General features: G+C 43.1%; 1 protein-coding gene across 4 annotated transcripts in view; it reads right to left on the reverse strand.

Moving 5' to 3' along the window:
• Window positions 1–13,632, reverse strand: part of alpk1 (alpha-kinase 1) — a 141,179-nt gene that overhangs the window by 23,533 nt on the left and 104,014 nt on the right. For all 4 annotated transcript variants that reach the window (XM_039759783.1, XM_039759782.1, XM_039759784.1 and 1 more), the window contains exons 7-11: window positions 12,678–12,737; window positions 11,308–11,394; window positions 10,198–10,274; window positions 6,020–6,115; window positions 1,129–1,230 (exon numbers count right to left, since the gene is read on the reverse strand). In XM_039759783.1, the coding sequence (XP_039615717.1) occupies window positions 1,129–1,230; window positions 6,020–6,115; window positions 10,198–10,274; window positions 11,308–11,394; window positions 12,678–12,737 (422 nt within the window). The remainder of the gene's footprint in view (window positions 1–1,128; window positions 1,231–6,019; window positions 6,116–10,197; window positions 10,275–11,307; window positions 11,395–12,677; window positions 12,738–13,632) is intronic.

The following is a 13,632-nucleotide window of genomic DNA, read 5'->3' on the forward strand; positions in this document are numbered from 1 at the left end:
TATGGGGAGGCATGCCAGTTGGTGTGAGGGTGTGTAATAACTCCTGTGGGTACGTTAGTTGATCATTAGGATCGTCACTGACTACTGTATCTACACTCTTGAAGGTCACTATTCCACCATGTATAAGATCAAGAACTTTGTTGTTAATATAAATGAAGAGAGCATTTCCAGAATTGCACATCCAAGGCGGGATGTTGGGGTCGTGTTTGAAGTAAATGACAATGGTAGCATGGAGAATTTCGGAAAGAGTTTGAATTTCAGCTTCATCACCATAAACTGTAGATGTTGCCATGTATTGATAGTACTCGTGACTTGTTGTGATAACTCGACTTGCATTGGAAAGAACAACAGGAAGAACGTCTGCAAATCTGTCCCAATGTGATGCAACAAAATCTACTGCCCTGTGTCGTAGTGAGAGTGCATTGCCTTTGTCAACTATTTGTGTCAAGAAATGACCGACTGATAGGAACAGGCAGTTTCTGGATCCTGGAATAGAGATGACGTTGCACAAAACCCTTCGACAGAGAAGATACTGTCGTTCATTTTATAACAAAGGCTTAGGAAGCAACCGTCGCAGTACAACAAAAATAGCAAGGAGCGAAATCAATGCCAATGGTCGACAGGGTACCTTTTTGTAGCAGGCTATGGAAAAGACTCCCAGGTACACACATGGCTGACGTGAAAGGTCACGCGGTCTGGCTAGATATAGGACGGTGACGTGACACCAATGGGGTCATAAGAGAGGAGCGGGGAACGCGGCAGTCTGAAGAAGGAACAGGAATCGAGGGGAGGCCTCAGGCAGGGTTGAGAAGGGTTTGGAAGAGCAGGAAAAGGAATCGAGAAATGCCACGTTGGCTGCGTGTGGGCGGGACCGCTTTTGAACAGGAAGCAGGACAAACCAGAAGAGAAATACAATATATATAAGAGACAGGAATCTGACTTATTGCACTCCGATTTTGATACAAGTGGAGATCGAAAACAAAAAGCGATGTATGAGCATCAGCTGATCGATCCCCAGCTGATCGTAGTGCTGAATGTGTTTGCGTAGCGGCCAGCAGCTGCGTGAAGATACTACTATACTGTATGGTGTTACATGTCGACACCCGCCTCGAAAGAGTTAATACTCACTGTGCTGCTCAGGACAAACAGGGGGGTGTACTGGCCGAAAGCTGCTGAACGTCTAGCTGCCCCTGCAGCGGATAGGAGTCGATGGTCACAGCCTTTGAAGCCCTGGGGGGAGAAAAAAGTGACAACAGTGAAAAATTGGTTCATGTGAGCTTTGCGTTTCATGTGCAATGTCATGCACTCATCTCGGGATGACATTCTGGACCCCACCTGCCACCACTCTCCATCGGGCACCGGCTGGCTCTCAGGATCCTGTCCTCTCTGGCTTCCTTACTTTCGTTTTGAATCTTTTCCTTTTTTTTGTCCCGTTTCCTGCTCCATTTTCTGTTATACTAATAAGGATGCACTGATTTCCAGCCCCAGAGCACTAATGAGGTGATCGACTGAACCACTTGCGTCTCCATATGGATTGGCCAATGACCCCAATCAGCAGGCTGGAACTGCTCCACCACGCTACCTTGTACACCAACACCCCTCCCAAGCCTGAGCGGTCCTCACATTTAAAAGGGCGCATGGCCACGGACTTCTGTCATCACAGCCACAGAGTAGCTTGTGGCATCTCTCATGGAGCAGCGAGTGCCCACAACTGAATCGAGGTGAAGTTCGTCTTCTCAAAACGAGCTTCCTCAGTGGCTTATCAGCCTGTGGCACATCCCACTTCAACATAGGCAACCCCTGGTAGTTACCGCCACGCCAACACAAGTCACTGGCATTTCCGTTGCCAAGCGCCGACTCCCTCCTTTTGGATGCTTATTGCTCTGAAGGGTTAATATTTTTTAAAAATTATTTTTATGGAATAACAACCTACTCCATGGAGTAAATGCGTGGATATATCAGTTTTGTGTCTTGTAGAATATTTCCAGACGGGTTTATAAATGTTATTATTTTTCTGTTGTTTACCATTCCACGGTGCCATTTTGTTATATTCATTTGGTGGGTTCTGTTGCTAGGCGGGCGGATACAGTTTTACGCGTTGCAACATCTGCTCTCAGCTACAAACCCGTGCAACACTCCATTCATCCTCTGTGGTTTGGATCTCTAAAATGGACCCTCAGAAACGTGTCCTTGCTCTTCTGGTTTCAAAGTTTTTGCTGTCTCTTCTGACTACGGTAACAGCCAACGTCCTGATGTTTCAAAATGGCCCATTTTCCCCGACTCACTTCCCAGTACCCGTCATTCATTCATTTTGCCCTGCAAGACCTCTGAGAGTACAAAGGTGAATGGCGGTCCGATTTGGGGGAGCTCATGAACAATGGCACACACATGCGCGTATAGGAAGAAACTGAATGGACCAAATGAAGGCAATACCACGTCAGGCCAGGGGGTGACGAGGTGCACTAAACCTTCCTCTGTTGTTTCTACAGGTCAAATATGGGAAATTCTGCCTGAGGCAGCCCTGATCATAGACATAGAATTACTAGACGCCGCTTGACCGGCAGCATCATACGTCAATGCTGCTGCCATATTGCGAGTGGCACTGCTGTGGAGTGAAGTAATGAATAATGTGCTGCTGGGATTGCGCAAACCGCTGGACGCTCCAAACACGATCACAGGATTACATTTCATAGGTAAGGCTGAACAATTGTTTTGGTTCTATTTGGCCATTAGAAAATCCCGTTTTATAATCTTAGCACTCAAGGTCACCTTACAATCAAATTAAACAACATTAGTAACATTAAAACAAGAGAATGATAAATCAAAAAGCAAAAATTAGCAAACAAACAAAGAGAACTGGCAGTACCAGTGCAAAATTCACAATTGGTGTGCCAGTTTGAAAAGAGAAGTTTAGAGGGCAGTTTTAAAATGTGATATTGAATCGAGCTGACGGATATGAGAGGGAAGAGAATTCAGGAGTTGAGGAGCACCAAGAGAGACGCTCGACTCCCAGAGCACCGAGTGTGACGTGTGGCACAGAAAGTCGAGCTGCAGATGAGGATCTGAGTGAGCGAGAGGAGTGCCAGTCTGGAGGAGATCAGCGAGGTGTGGAGAGCTTGAAATGTTCAGAGCGGGATTGTGTGTCGTATTCAGTAGTCAACAGGGAGCCAGTGAAGTTGAGAGAGAATCGGTGTGACGTGTTCAGTGGATTTAGAGCAGCAGGTTATCATCCTGGCAGCAGAAGTTTGAAGAAGTTGTAAGCGATGGATACGTTTTGTGTGGGATGCCATCTAGAATAGCATTACAGTAATCTATATGCGATGTGACTCGGGCATTAACCGATACTTCAGTACTGTGTTGGGTAAGAACAGGACGAAGTCTAGAAATGTTTCGGAGAAGGAAGAAGGCAGTCCGAGAAATGTTACTTATATGGGAGGAATTATTTAATAATAATAATTATTATTATTTAACAATTGCCATTATTAGTGTATAAATACATATAAATAATTGCATGTAAACGATTCGCCAAAACCTGTTGTATGTAAACGTTACTGTTTTAAACGTTATTGTTTTTTCATCAGGAAACCCGGTTTCCACGTCTACCTGTATTAATTTAAATGGCACTTTACCACTCGCAATATGGCGGACGCGCTGACGTATCGTATAGACTGGGCAACACAGTGAATGTGGCGTCTATCTATATAAGTCGATGGCCCTGGCAGGGATCTAGAGTGCGACCTAAATTCTCAATGGTGCGACTAAAAAAAAATCAAAGGTTGCACCGGTGCGACCAGCCGTTCGAGGGGGAAAAAAAAGGAAACTCCGTGACTCTTAAAGTCTCCCTGTTGTTCAACAACAGACACACATTAGGTCCATATCGCCATATCGTGGTCTAAACCAATCAGAGATAGTGAAGGGTGGATCCCGCCCCCACTCTGATTGGCCGTGGTCCAGCTATTCCTGTACGTGTGTGTACGTTTGAAAATGCATGTGATGCAGTCAGACAGAGAGAGGTGAGTAGCCCATCAGGTAAACAGTGGATGTAGCCGCGGATTATGAGAGAAGATGAAAAGAACGATTGACAGCTTTTTCGTTAAGAATGTTAAGTTAGGGCCTGATCCGTCCGAAAATCATAACCAATGCTCTGACACGGAACCGTCAACTTCCCAAGTTATAGCAAGCCCTGGTCCGGAGACGGCATTAGATAATGAGCCACATACGACCGAGTCCGAGCCCACTGAAATTAAAAGGGGTAAAGTGTATACATTTCGAAAAGAGTGGCTTGACCAGTTTCCCTGGCTAAGATACAGTAAAGCCGATAATATAATGCACTGTATTTACTGTAAAGAGTGTGGGAAGACCATGGCCGGCAGTAGTGCATTTGTGACTGGTTCTAATAGATTTAGAATTGAAACGCTGAAAAAGCACAATGCATCTATAAAACACATTACATGCTGCGATAAATGCACTGCTCAAGTGTCCCCTCTCCCCACTGCCTTTTAGTGGCAGGCAGCAGCAAACAGATCATCAGACGAGGCCGAGATGATAATTAAGTTTAACGTTGCCTACAATATTGCAAAAGAAGAACTTCCCTTCACTAAATTCAAGTCCGAAATAATTCTTATGAAGAAAAATGGCTTGAACGTAAACCCGACGTACAGCAATGATGTCGCGCGCCAATTTATAGGAGTCATCGCAGGTACATTGAAAAAAAAGACGTCTGTGCAAATTGCGAACAGTGCGTACATGGCATTCCTGATCGACGGAGACACCGATATCGCCACAAAGGAATGCGTCATTGTGTACGGTCGTATCTTGCGGAGAGGAAGACCGGTGAATATACTTATTGGACACATTGAGGTCGAGCATGCTCATGCCCAAGTCTGGAAGATTTTGATGTAGAGAGAGTGTGGCCAGCTGGTTTAGTCAAGGCCAAAGATCAAGAAGGCCAAACTACAGGAGTTGGCCATCCGAGGGGCATGTGACTGCAATGGAGGATAGTCCGTAAGACATTGAGCCATGAGATGTTCAGTTTGAAGCCCTTAAAACACTTAATTTAGATTTTCTTTTTAGTTAATTTATCTTGAGATTTTTTAAGTTTAAATTTCAGCTCAGTAAAGCACTTTAAGCACCAACACTTTTTCAGTAAGTTACCTTTCTTGTAGAATTGTGCTTGCCTTCAAATAAAGAACTTTATATTGACTTGATTGTTAGTTAATCATTTACAAGTCAATATTGCCTATATGGACAGCGATTAAAAAAAACAAAAATAAATAAATAAATAAAGTGAACTTGTAAAACTGTGGTGTTAAATGTGATGCGGTTGAAAATTTGGGTGCACCTAAGAACAAAAGTTAGGCGCACCAGTGCAACCAGTGCAAAAAGTTAGTCTAGAGCCCTGGGCCCTGGTGACACCACTTCCGGCTTCGCCCAAGCCCCCCATCCCCAAGAGTGACCTCACTTCCGGTTCCGGACTTCGATGACATCACTTCCCATTCCCTGCTTTAAGAAACCGGACAGCATCAGCATCCCTCAGTTCAATCTTGGACTCCAAACAATACCCTTCAGTGTGACTCGTGATTACCCTTTTTGCAGCCAGGGATAATATACGGGTGGCGGCCCCAAACCATTTTGTGTGTGTCAAGGCTGATTATTTCACAACAAGCGGCCAACAATCTGAACAGGATGCGATACAGCAGGGTCCGTATTCAAACAGCGCACTCCTTCCATTTCAGATGGCCCCCTTTGATACGTTTTCACGACCAGACGTCTCCAGTCAAGCTGCATCTCTAACGGGCCACCGTATGCTGCTTTCTCAAACCAATGTAACGCAAATTTGTGGTGACATTTTGAAATAAGAACAGGAAATGCAGTAAGTTCTAGAAAAAAAAAAAAGACGGCCAGGATGAGCCGATTAACTGGAGACCACTTAGCTCGGCTTGTATCCTCATGTAAAGTGTGATGAAAGATGAGAGCCCCTCCACTCTAGGAAGGTAAGCAGGTCTGGTGAAGTACTTACCAAATTTATGGAGCAGTTCTTCCTAAACCTCTGGAAATCGTCGTCGTTCATCGACACCAATATATAGGCCAGAATCCCCAGCGATGAACCGATGCCCTTGAAAAGAACACACGTCACCCACATTAGTCAATTCATTTCCAATATTTGGCCTAGAAGTTACATCTTCGCTATAGAATACTCTGCACATGTGACAATAAAGACCCCATCAATGAAACCCCCTTAAAGTAAGTAAGTTCTGTTGTCTTGATGGCCTCAAAACACCCAAAAATGCATTCTTTAATTCTTCATTGTCCTCCAAGATGGACTGATGCATTCTGGGATATCCCTGGACATTAAGCCTAAAAACAAACCTCAGTTACACTCAAAGAAAAAGCAAACACTAAGCCAAGGGGGTCACTGCTCATTCAGGACGGAGCAGCAGGAATTGAACTCGGGGTCTTGGGATTACAGAATGTTCTTCTCTGCCAGCAGAGGTGAAGGTGAACTCCCCCCCTTCTGCACGGTGGTCAGCTGGGCTTTCAAACTGTCAGGATGATTCTCTACAGTCGTGCTTCCCCAGAGCAGGTCCAGGTCACGGTGTCTCTGCTGAGGGAGATGCACTCAGTCTCAGCTGCTTAACCTCTCAGACTGGCAGCAGGACGCCAACTAACTGTAGATCCAGCAATGTCACTCTTTGGACTGAGAAGAACTCCTGTTGGTGTAGATGCTGATTGGGTTTTGAAATTGCGAAGCTGTCCCTTACATAAGCAGCCGGCTCTTCTGTTACTGGGAACCTGAGCCTCCAGCCCACAACTGCTCAGTCCTCCCCTTAACTAAACAGACCTGGGAAAGTTTAGCTCCATCGTTCTGTCACCCCCAAAATCAGAGCCAGCTGTGTCAGTGGACAAGGGGAACACACATTACACCGTACAGACACGAGTGAAAGTGCAGCAGGCAATGCCCAGGAAAATACAAGTTGAACGCAGGCCGAGGAGCTCAGCGGGAAAGCAGCTGGTGGACTGTTAGACATTCACAGTGTTAAAAATTAGTAGACGTACACTCTTATACAAGGCAACTTACATTTGAGGCACAATTGGGGACATTGTCTTTCGTTTGTTTTTCTCCCAACTGGAGCACAAGCAGGTGAAGTGACCTGCTCAGGGTCACACAGGTGTCAGTAGTGGGACATGAACCCATGACCTCAGGATTTGAAGTCCAAAGTCTTAAGCACCACATGACACTGCCTGCCTAAAAGACGTCAGCCTCGACCCGGGGTGGGAAAGCCTTTTTGGTTTACGGAGTAAAGCGAGAGTCTTAATGACGCATCCTAAATCTGCTTCTTTCATTATCACTCTGCCATATATCAATTAGTAATCTACTGCACTTCATATGCTAGTCATTATCTTCTGACGTGCCTAATAATAATCCCCTAATAAACTCAGTGGGGTCAGTATTGTGACATGTGCAGAGGACACTGAAAGTCTTACATGTGTGTACTAAAAAGGAGCCGCATGCCACCATGATGAGCACAACTTCATTCTGATAGATAGATAGATAATGAAAGGCACTATATAATAGATAGATAGATAGATAGATAGATAGATAGATAGATAGATAGATAGATAGATAGATAGATAGATAGATAGATAGATAGATAGGTAGATAGATAGATAGATAGATAGATAATGAAAGGCACTATAAGATAGATAGATAGATAGATAGATAGATAGATAGATAGATAGATAGATAGATAGATAGATAGATAGATAGATAGATAGATAGATAGATAGATAGATAGATAGATAGATAGATAGATAGATAGATAGATAGATAGATAGATGAAAGGCACTATATAGATAGATAGATAGATAGATAGATAGATAGATAGATAGATAATGAAAGGCACTATATAATAGATAGATAGATAGATAGATAGATAGATAGATAGATAGAATAGATAGATATGAAAGGCACTATATAATAGATAGATAGATAGATATGAAAGGCACTATATAATAGATAGATAGATAGATAGATAGATAGATAGATAGATAGATAGATAGATAGATAGATAGATAGATAGATAGATAGATGATAGATAGGCAGATAGATAGATAGATAATGAAAGGCACTATATAATAGATAGATAGATAGATAGATAGATATAGATAGATAGATAGATAGATAGATAATGAAAGGCACTATATAATAGATAGATAGATAATGAAAGGCACTATATAATAGATAGATAGATAGATAGATAGATAGATAGATAGATAGATAATGAAAGGCACTATAAGATAGATAGATAGATAGATAGATAATGAAAGGCACTATATAATAGATAGATAGAGATAATGAAAGGCACTATATAATAGATAGATAGATAGATAGATAGATAGATAGATAGATAGATAGATAGATAGATAGATAATGAAAGGCACTATAAGATAGATAGATAGATAGATAGATAGATAGATAGATAGATAATGAAAGGCACTATATAATAGATAGATAGATAGATAGATATGAAAGGCACTATATAATAGATAGATAGATAGATGAAAGGATAGATAGATAGATAGATAGAGTGAAAGGCACTATATAATATAGATAGATAGATAGATAGATAGATAGATAGATAGATAGATAGATAGATAGATAGATAGATAGATAGATATGAAAGGCACTTCTAAAATTTTTATTTACTTCTAAAATTCTTATTTGTATACTGTGTTGAGGATTTGTTCTGTTCTGTGTATTGTATTGTATTGACCCCCTTTTTCTTTTTGACACCCACTGCACGCCCAACCGACCTGGACAGGGGTCTCTCTTTGAATTGCCTTTCCTGAGGTTTCTTCCATTTTTACCCTACTGGGGTTTTTTTGGGAGTTTTTTTCTTGACTTCTTTGAGAGTCAAGGCTGGGGGGCTGTCAAGAGGCAGAGTCTGTTAAAGCCCATTGCGGCACTTCTTGTGTGATTTTGGGCTACACAACAAATAAATTGTATTGTATTGTATTGCATTGTGTTGTATATCAGAGGTGTCCAATTCTGGTCCTGGTAGGCCGCAGTGGCTGCAGGTTTTCATTCTAACCATCTTCTTAAGCAGTGAGCTGTTTTTGCTGCTGATTCACTCGTTTTGCCTTTGTTTTAATTGACGTGACTCAGGCCCCTTAGTTGCTTCTTTTTCCTTAATGAGCAGCCAGATATTAATGACACACAACACGCACCGCCACATGATCAGATCACCTGAAAATAAAGAAAGGTGAAGGTCTCGGTCATGTTGGTCTGCTCAGGCCACTAAAACATCTTGACGGTGGTCTTAGAAAAAAAACAGAAAATCAAGAGTCTGCTGTGGCAGAACGAGAGCAGCAACAAATCCTGATATTCAATAACGGCTTTAATTAAAAGCAAGAATTGGCTTCTCATTAAGAAACCAGTTGGAGTGAAATTGGCTGGAGTTTGATGTTCTAGTTTAGCTGGTCATCTGTTGGCTCGTTTCACATCTCATTTCTGTTTGGCTGTCATTTAATGAAGAAACAAATCAACTGAGAGGACTAAATTTTATTATTCTATTAAAATTAGAACATTCTGAAGGGAAAAGGAGTGAATTAGCAGTGTAAATCTGTCACTGATTAGGAAACGGGTTAGAATGAAAACCTGCAGCCACAGTGGCCCACCAGGACTGGAGCTGGACACCCCTGCACTATATAATAGACAGACGGACAGAAAGACAGACAGAGGTGAAAGGCACTATATTAATGATAGATAGATGAAAGGCACTATATAATAGATAGACAGACAGACAGCAATATTAATAGCGTAGTAGTATTATTATGTGTGCAGACCGGAGTGAATTTCTTGCGTGTGCTAACCACCATGTCACATATCGTCATTCTCCAACACCATAATCAGTGAGTATTTCTCTACCTACGTATTTCATTTTTATTTGAATTTTCTCATATTTCCTCCTGGGAGTTAAACACAATGTTACGGGACAGGCCGTTTTACGGCAGGGGCCCCATTTGGTGTCGATCACGAGCAATGATCGTATTGACTTTTGTGAAAGCTGGACCGACAATGGCGATGTTCTCCTGCTGTAGTTCTGTACTTATGGAGCTCCTTGTCGTATTTTTTTGTATTTTCAGCACCGTTTTCTAAAACCTTCCACCAGTTCCCAGACAGATGAGCATACAGACCTTTTTGTCAGGTATTGGGAGTGCATTGAAGCCGACGAGCGAGGCACTAGTGAGCTCAGCAGCCTCATACCACATACCTGAAAGAGAAGCAGATACAAAACACACTTAATCCAAGTCAGCACCTCACACGCTCAGCGTGCTCTCTAAAGGCACCACACAAAATAACAATGGAGGCTCTCAATCTGTTTACTCCAGTTCAGGGTGGTGAAGCCCATCACAGCAGCATCGGGTACCCTGGCACCCCCAGCCGTCAGGGTCTTCCCGATTCGGCTAAGTGAGCTGCACTGTACGCACTGTATATTATTTCTGATTTACGTCGGCTGTGTGTTTATTACATCACTCCACGTTTTACCACATGTTAGTGTTATGTCAGGTTGATGGTGGTATCTGGTAGGAGGTTGGCTACAGTCTCACAGACCTTCAGCTTCTTTTGTTGTCCCAGGAACATCAAGCTGTTGGTCTGTCGTTTTCTTTCCGATCTCCACACACGACTCTCTCCTTTGCCTTCTCTGGTCCACGTTCAGTGTGGGACACACGATGACACCAAACAGCAGCGTTGACAACTTTTCTCCATTTAAATCAGCTGAATTCCTGATTGCACGACTGTAGATGTGTGTGAGACGAATCCAAGGAAACAGCCGAGTTTGAAAAATCCCTCAAATCCAATTACTGAGGATCTTTTCTAGGGGTCCCAATAGGCCATCTTAGATGATCTTTGCAGAATATGCAACACTTGATCTCTTGTCACACTTGCTTTGCTTCACTCGATGACATATCAAAGGCATGCAGCCGGTACACAGGGGACAACTGTTTTTCATTTTGTCACTTTTCAGGAGGCAAATGGCAGTTTGTTAGTGAACCCTTAAGGGGGCCGACACATTTGTCCACATCTGTTAACAGATAAACTGCTGAAACATTCCTTACCTGTGTGATTGTACGGAATTTGTACAAATTCTACTTTACGTTAAAATCTCTGGATGAACAGCCGAGTCTGCAGGCGGTGGCCTGTCACCTGAACCGTGGAGTGCAGTGCAGTGTGGACAAACATTTACGACGTCCCCCACCGAGACTTTCCCTCGAAAGTCAAAGTCAAACCAAGGGATTGCTTACCAAGCTTCTGCAGAATCTGGCCTCGAATCTGCACGCTGACGGCCTGCACCAGCACCTTGTCGCTCTCTAGGTGGTACACCCAGCCCCCTGAGAAGATCACAACACATGACAACAATTAAAAGGCGCTCTCTGGGAGCGGGCAGGCGCCTACAATAAAGACGTTACGCACCTCAGCACAGACAGAGGGTAAAAACAAAACTTGATAAATGAAAGCCTCTGGGTTACTACAGGACAGGCTCACCGCTCCCCGTGCCGCACTCAGAGGTGCAGATCACAAAATGGAGGGACGGGTTTGCACTTTTGCACTGAGCTCTCTAATATCTGATGCGACTCTGGAAACTGATGGCTGAACGTTATCAAGACGGACGACTTTAACAAGATTCACAGTTTGCCAGTCGAACCTCCTGAAGGTCAGATGGAATGAAATGAAGGAGTCTGAACTGGTGGTGTACATAACTAAAAGAAAACACTTGAACCAATTCAGAGTCTCCCTTCAGCATCGGGGGCAAAGCAGGAATTAGCCTTGGGTAAGACCCACTACCACGTAAGCCCACACAGCAGCATTTTAGAGTCACCGAGTAACACACCATTAGTGACCACAACAATCCGGGATGAGATGAACTCGGACGCCAGGAGAACATGGAAAATGGACACTGAAAAAAAAAAAGACTCGGGATACGGGAGGGGTGAGGTGGCCATGCCTGCCACGTCTCCCAACAGGACTCTAAATAGATGGAAAGAAAGAAAGGGTGGCACGCTGAAATCTGATCTTCTATTTTGTAAAAATAATATTAATGCATTCCACTAAAACGGAAAGAAAATGCACCCCAAACTTGCAGGCCTGGTCTCTCAAGTCCAAATTTATCCAGCTTAAGAGTTTGACGTCAACCTGAAACGCGATGAGGAAGTACATTAACACTTTATACGTTGAATTTTGTTCATTGAAAGAATGTACGTAATCCATAATACTGAATATCGAGAAGGTAACGTTAGCAGCATGGACAGTAACAGATTAATCCACGTTAGCTTGAGACGCGCTCAATGGTGGCTTACTGCCGTACTCTTTATGGTGGCCAAGAGCATGAAAATCTTAATCAGCCATGACAATCGACTTTCTGCACCTTTCTTGCTCTTCGTATGTCTTCTCCCATCCACACTATGGAGCTATTTAGTTAGTGTTTGTTGCTGAAACACCAGCTTTCATGAGGGCACCCACGTTTACTTTGCCACTTGGGTAGCACAAATACACGGAGGTCACAAATGGATTACGACTTCTGACTGCCCTGCTCTTCTATATGACGAATGGAGCGTAATTCTCTTCTTTTTGGTAATGAAGGACGTACATCTTTAGATTAAAAATGAAAACTTACCTGTGGCGCCACTGTTATTGATCAGACTGCTCAAAATGTACTCGGCTTTTTGGAGTTTACCTATAAAATACAACAGAGGAAGATAATTACAAGATGAAACTCTGCGTCTTCTTTCCAATATAAATGTCCTTGTTTGAAAATGTCTGCTAAACGTGGTACTGAGACATGAAACAACAGCGGAGAAGTAAAAAGTTTAAATTTCCCTATTTGCTGATTTTTTTTTTTTTTATCGTAGTAACAAATCTAACAACGAGACAACTCATCCCAAATTTTTTAAAACGTCTCCGCAGGCAGGTGGAGTCGGAGCTTCGCAGTCATTTGCGCGGACCATAAATTGAACCGTCCTGACAAACGTCCCGAAGAACAAGTGTGGCAACAAAATCAGCCAAGTCGTGCTATGAGGACAGACAGAAGGACGGGCGAGACAGAGACAGACATGGCAACTGCAGTAGGTGCTTTTTGAATTACAGTCAATACAGACACACCTCTAAAGAACAAACGTATTCTCATACTGAAAAATGAGAAGAAGCTCCGACACCCTTGGGTGTATAAAACACAAATCTATTTTTGCTGCTAAAGTGGCCATTTTAGCATTGAAGAGGAAAGCTGTGTGAGGAGCATTATGGGAGTGAGAGAAGGCCAATGGAGGTGGAACACGAAACAAAGCTGGAAAGAACAGAAGTCAGCGTGAGCAGGTGGGTGTGTGAAGTGTCACAGAGTGAGAGTAAAGTTCAATCCCCCTATAATTTAGTCATTCATACGTCATTCTGTATATCAACGGCAATCAGCCACATTCCCCTCATGCCACCAAAACAGCTCTGTCCTGTCAAGGCATGGACTCCACCAGACCTCTGAAGATGCCCTGTGCTATTTGAGCAGCAGATCCTTAAAGTCCTGTATGTTGTGCGGTGGGGGCCTTCATGGAATGAACTTGTTTTTTGTCGCACATCTCACT

This window comes from Polypterus senegalus, chromosome 7 (assembly GCF_016835505.1).
Source record: "Polypterus senegalus isolate Bchr_013 chromosome 7, ASM1683550v1, whole genome shotgun sequence".
Lineage (NCBI taxonomy): Eukaryota > Metazoa > Chordata > Cladistia > Polypteriformes > Polypteridae > Polypterus > Polypterus senegalus.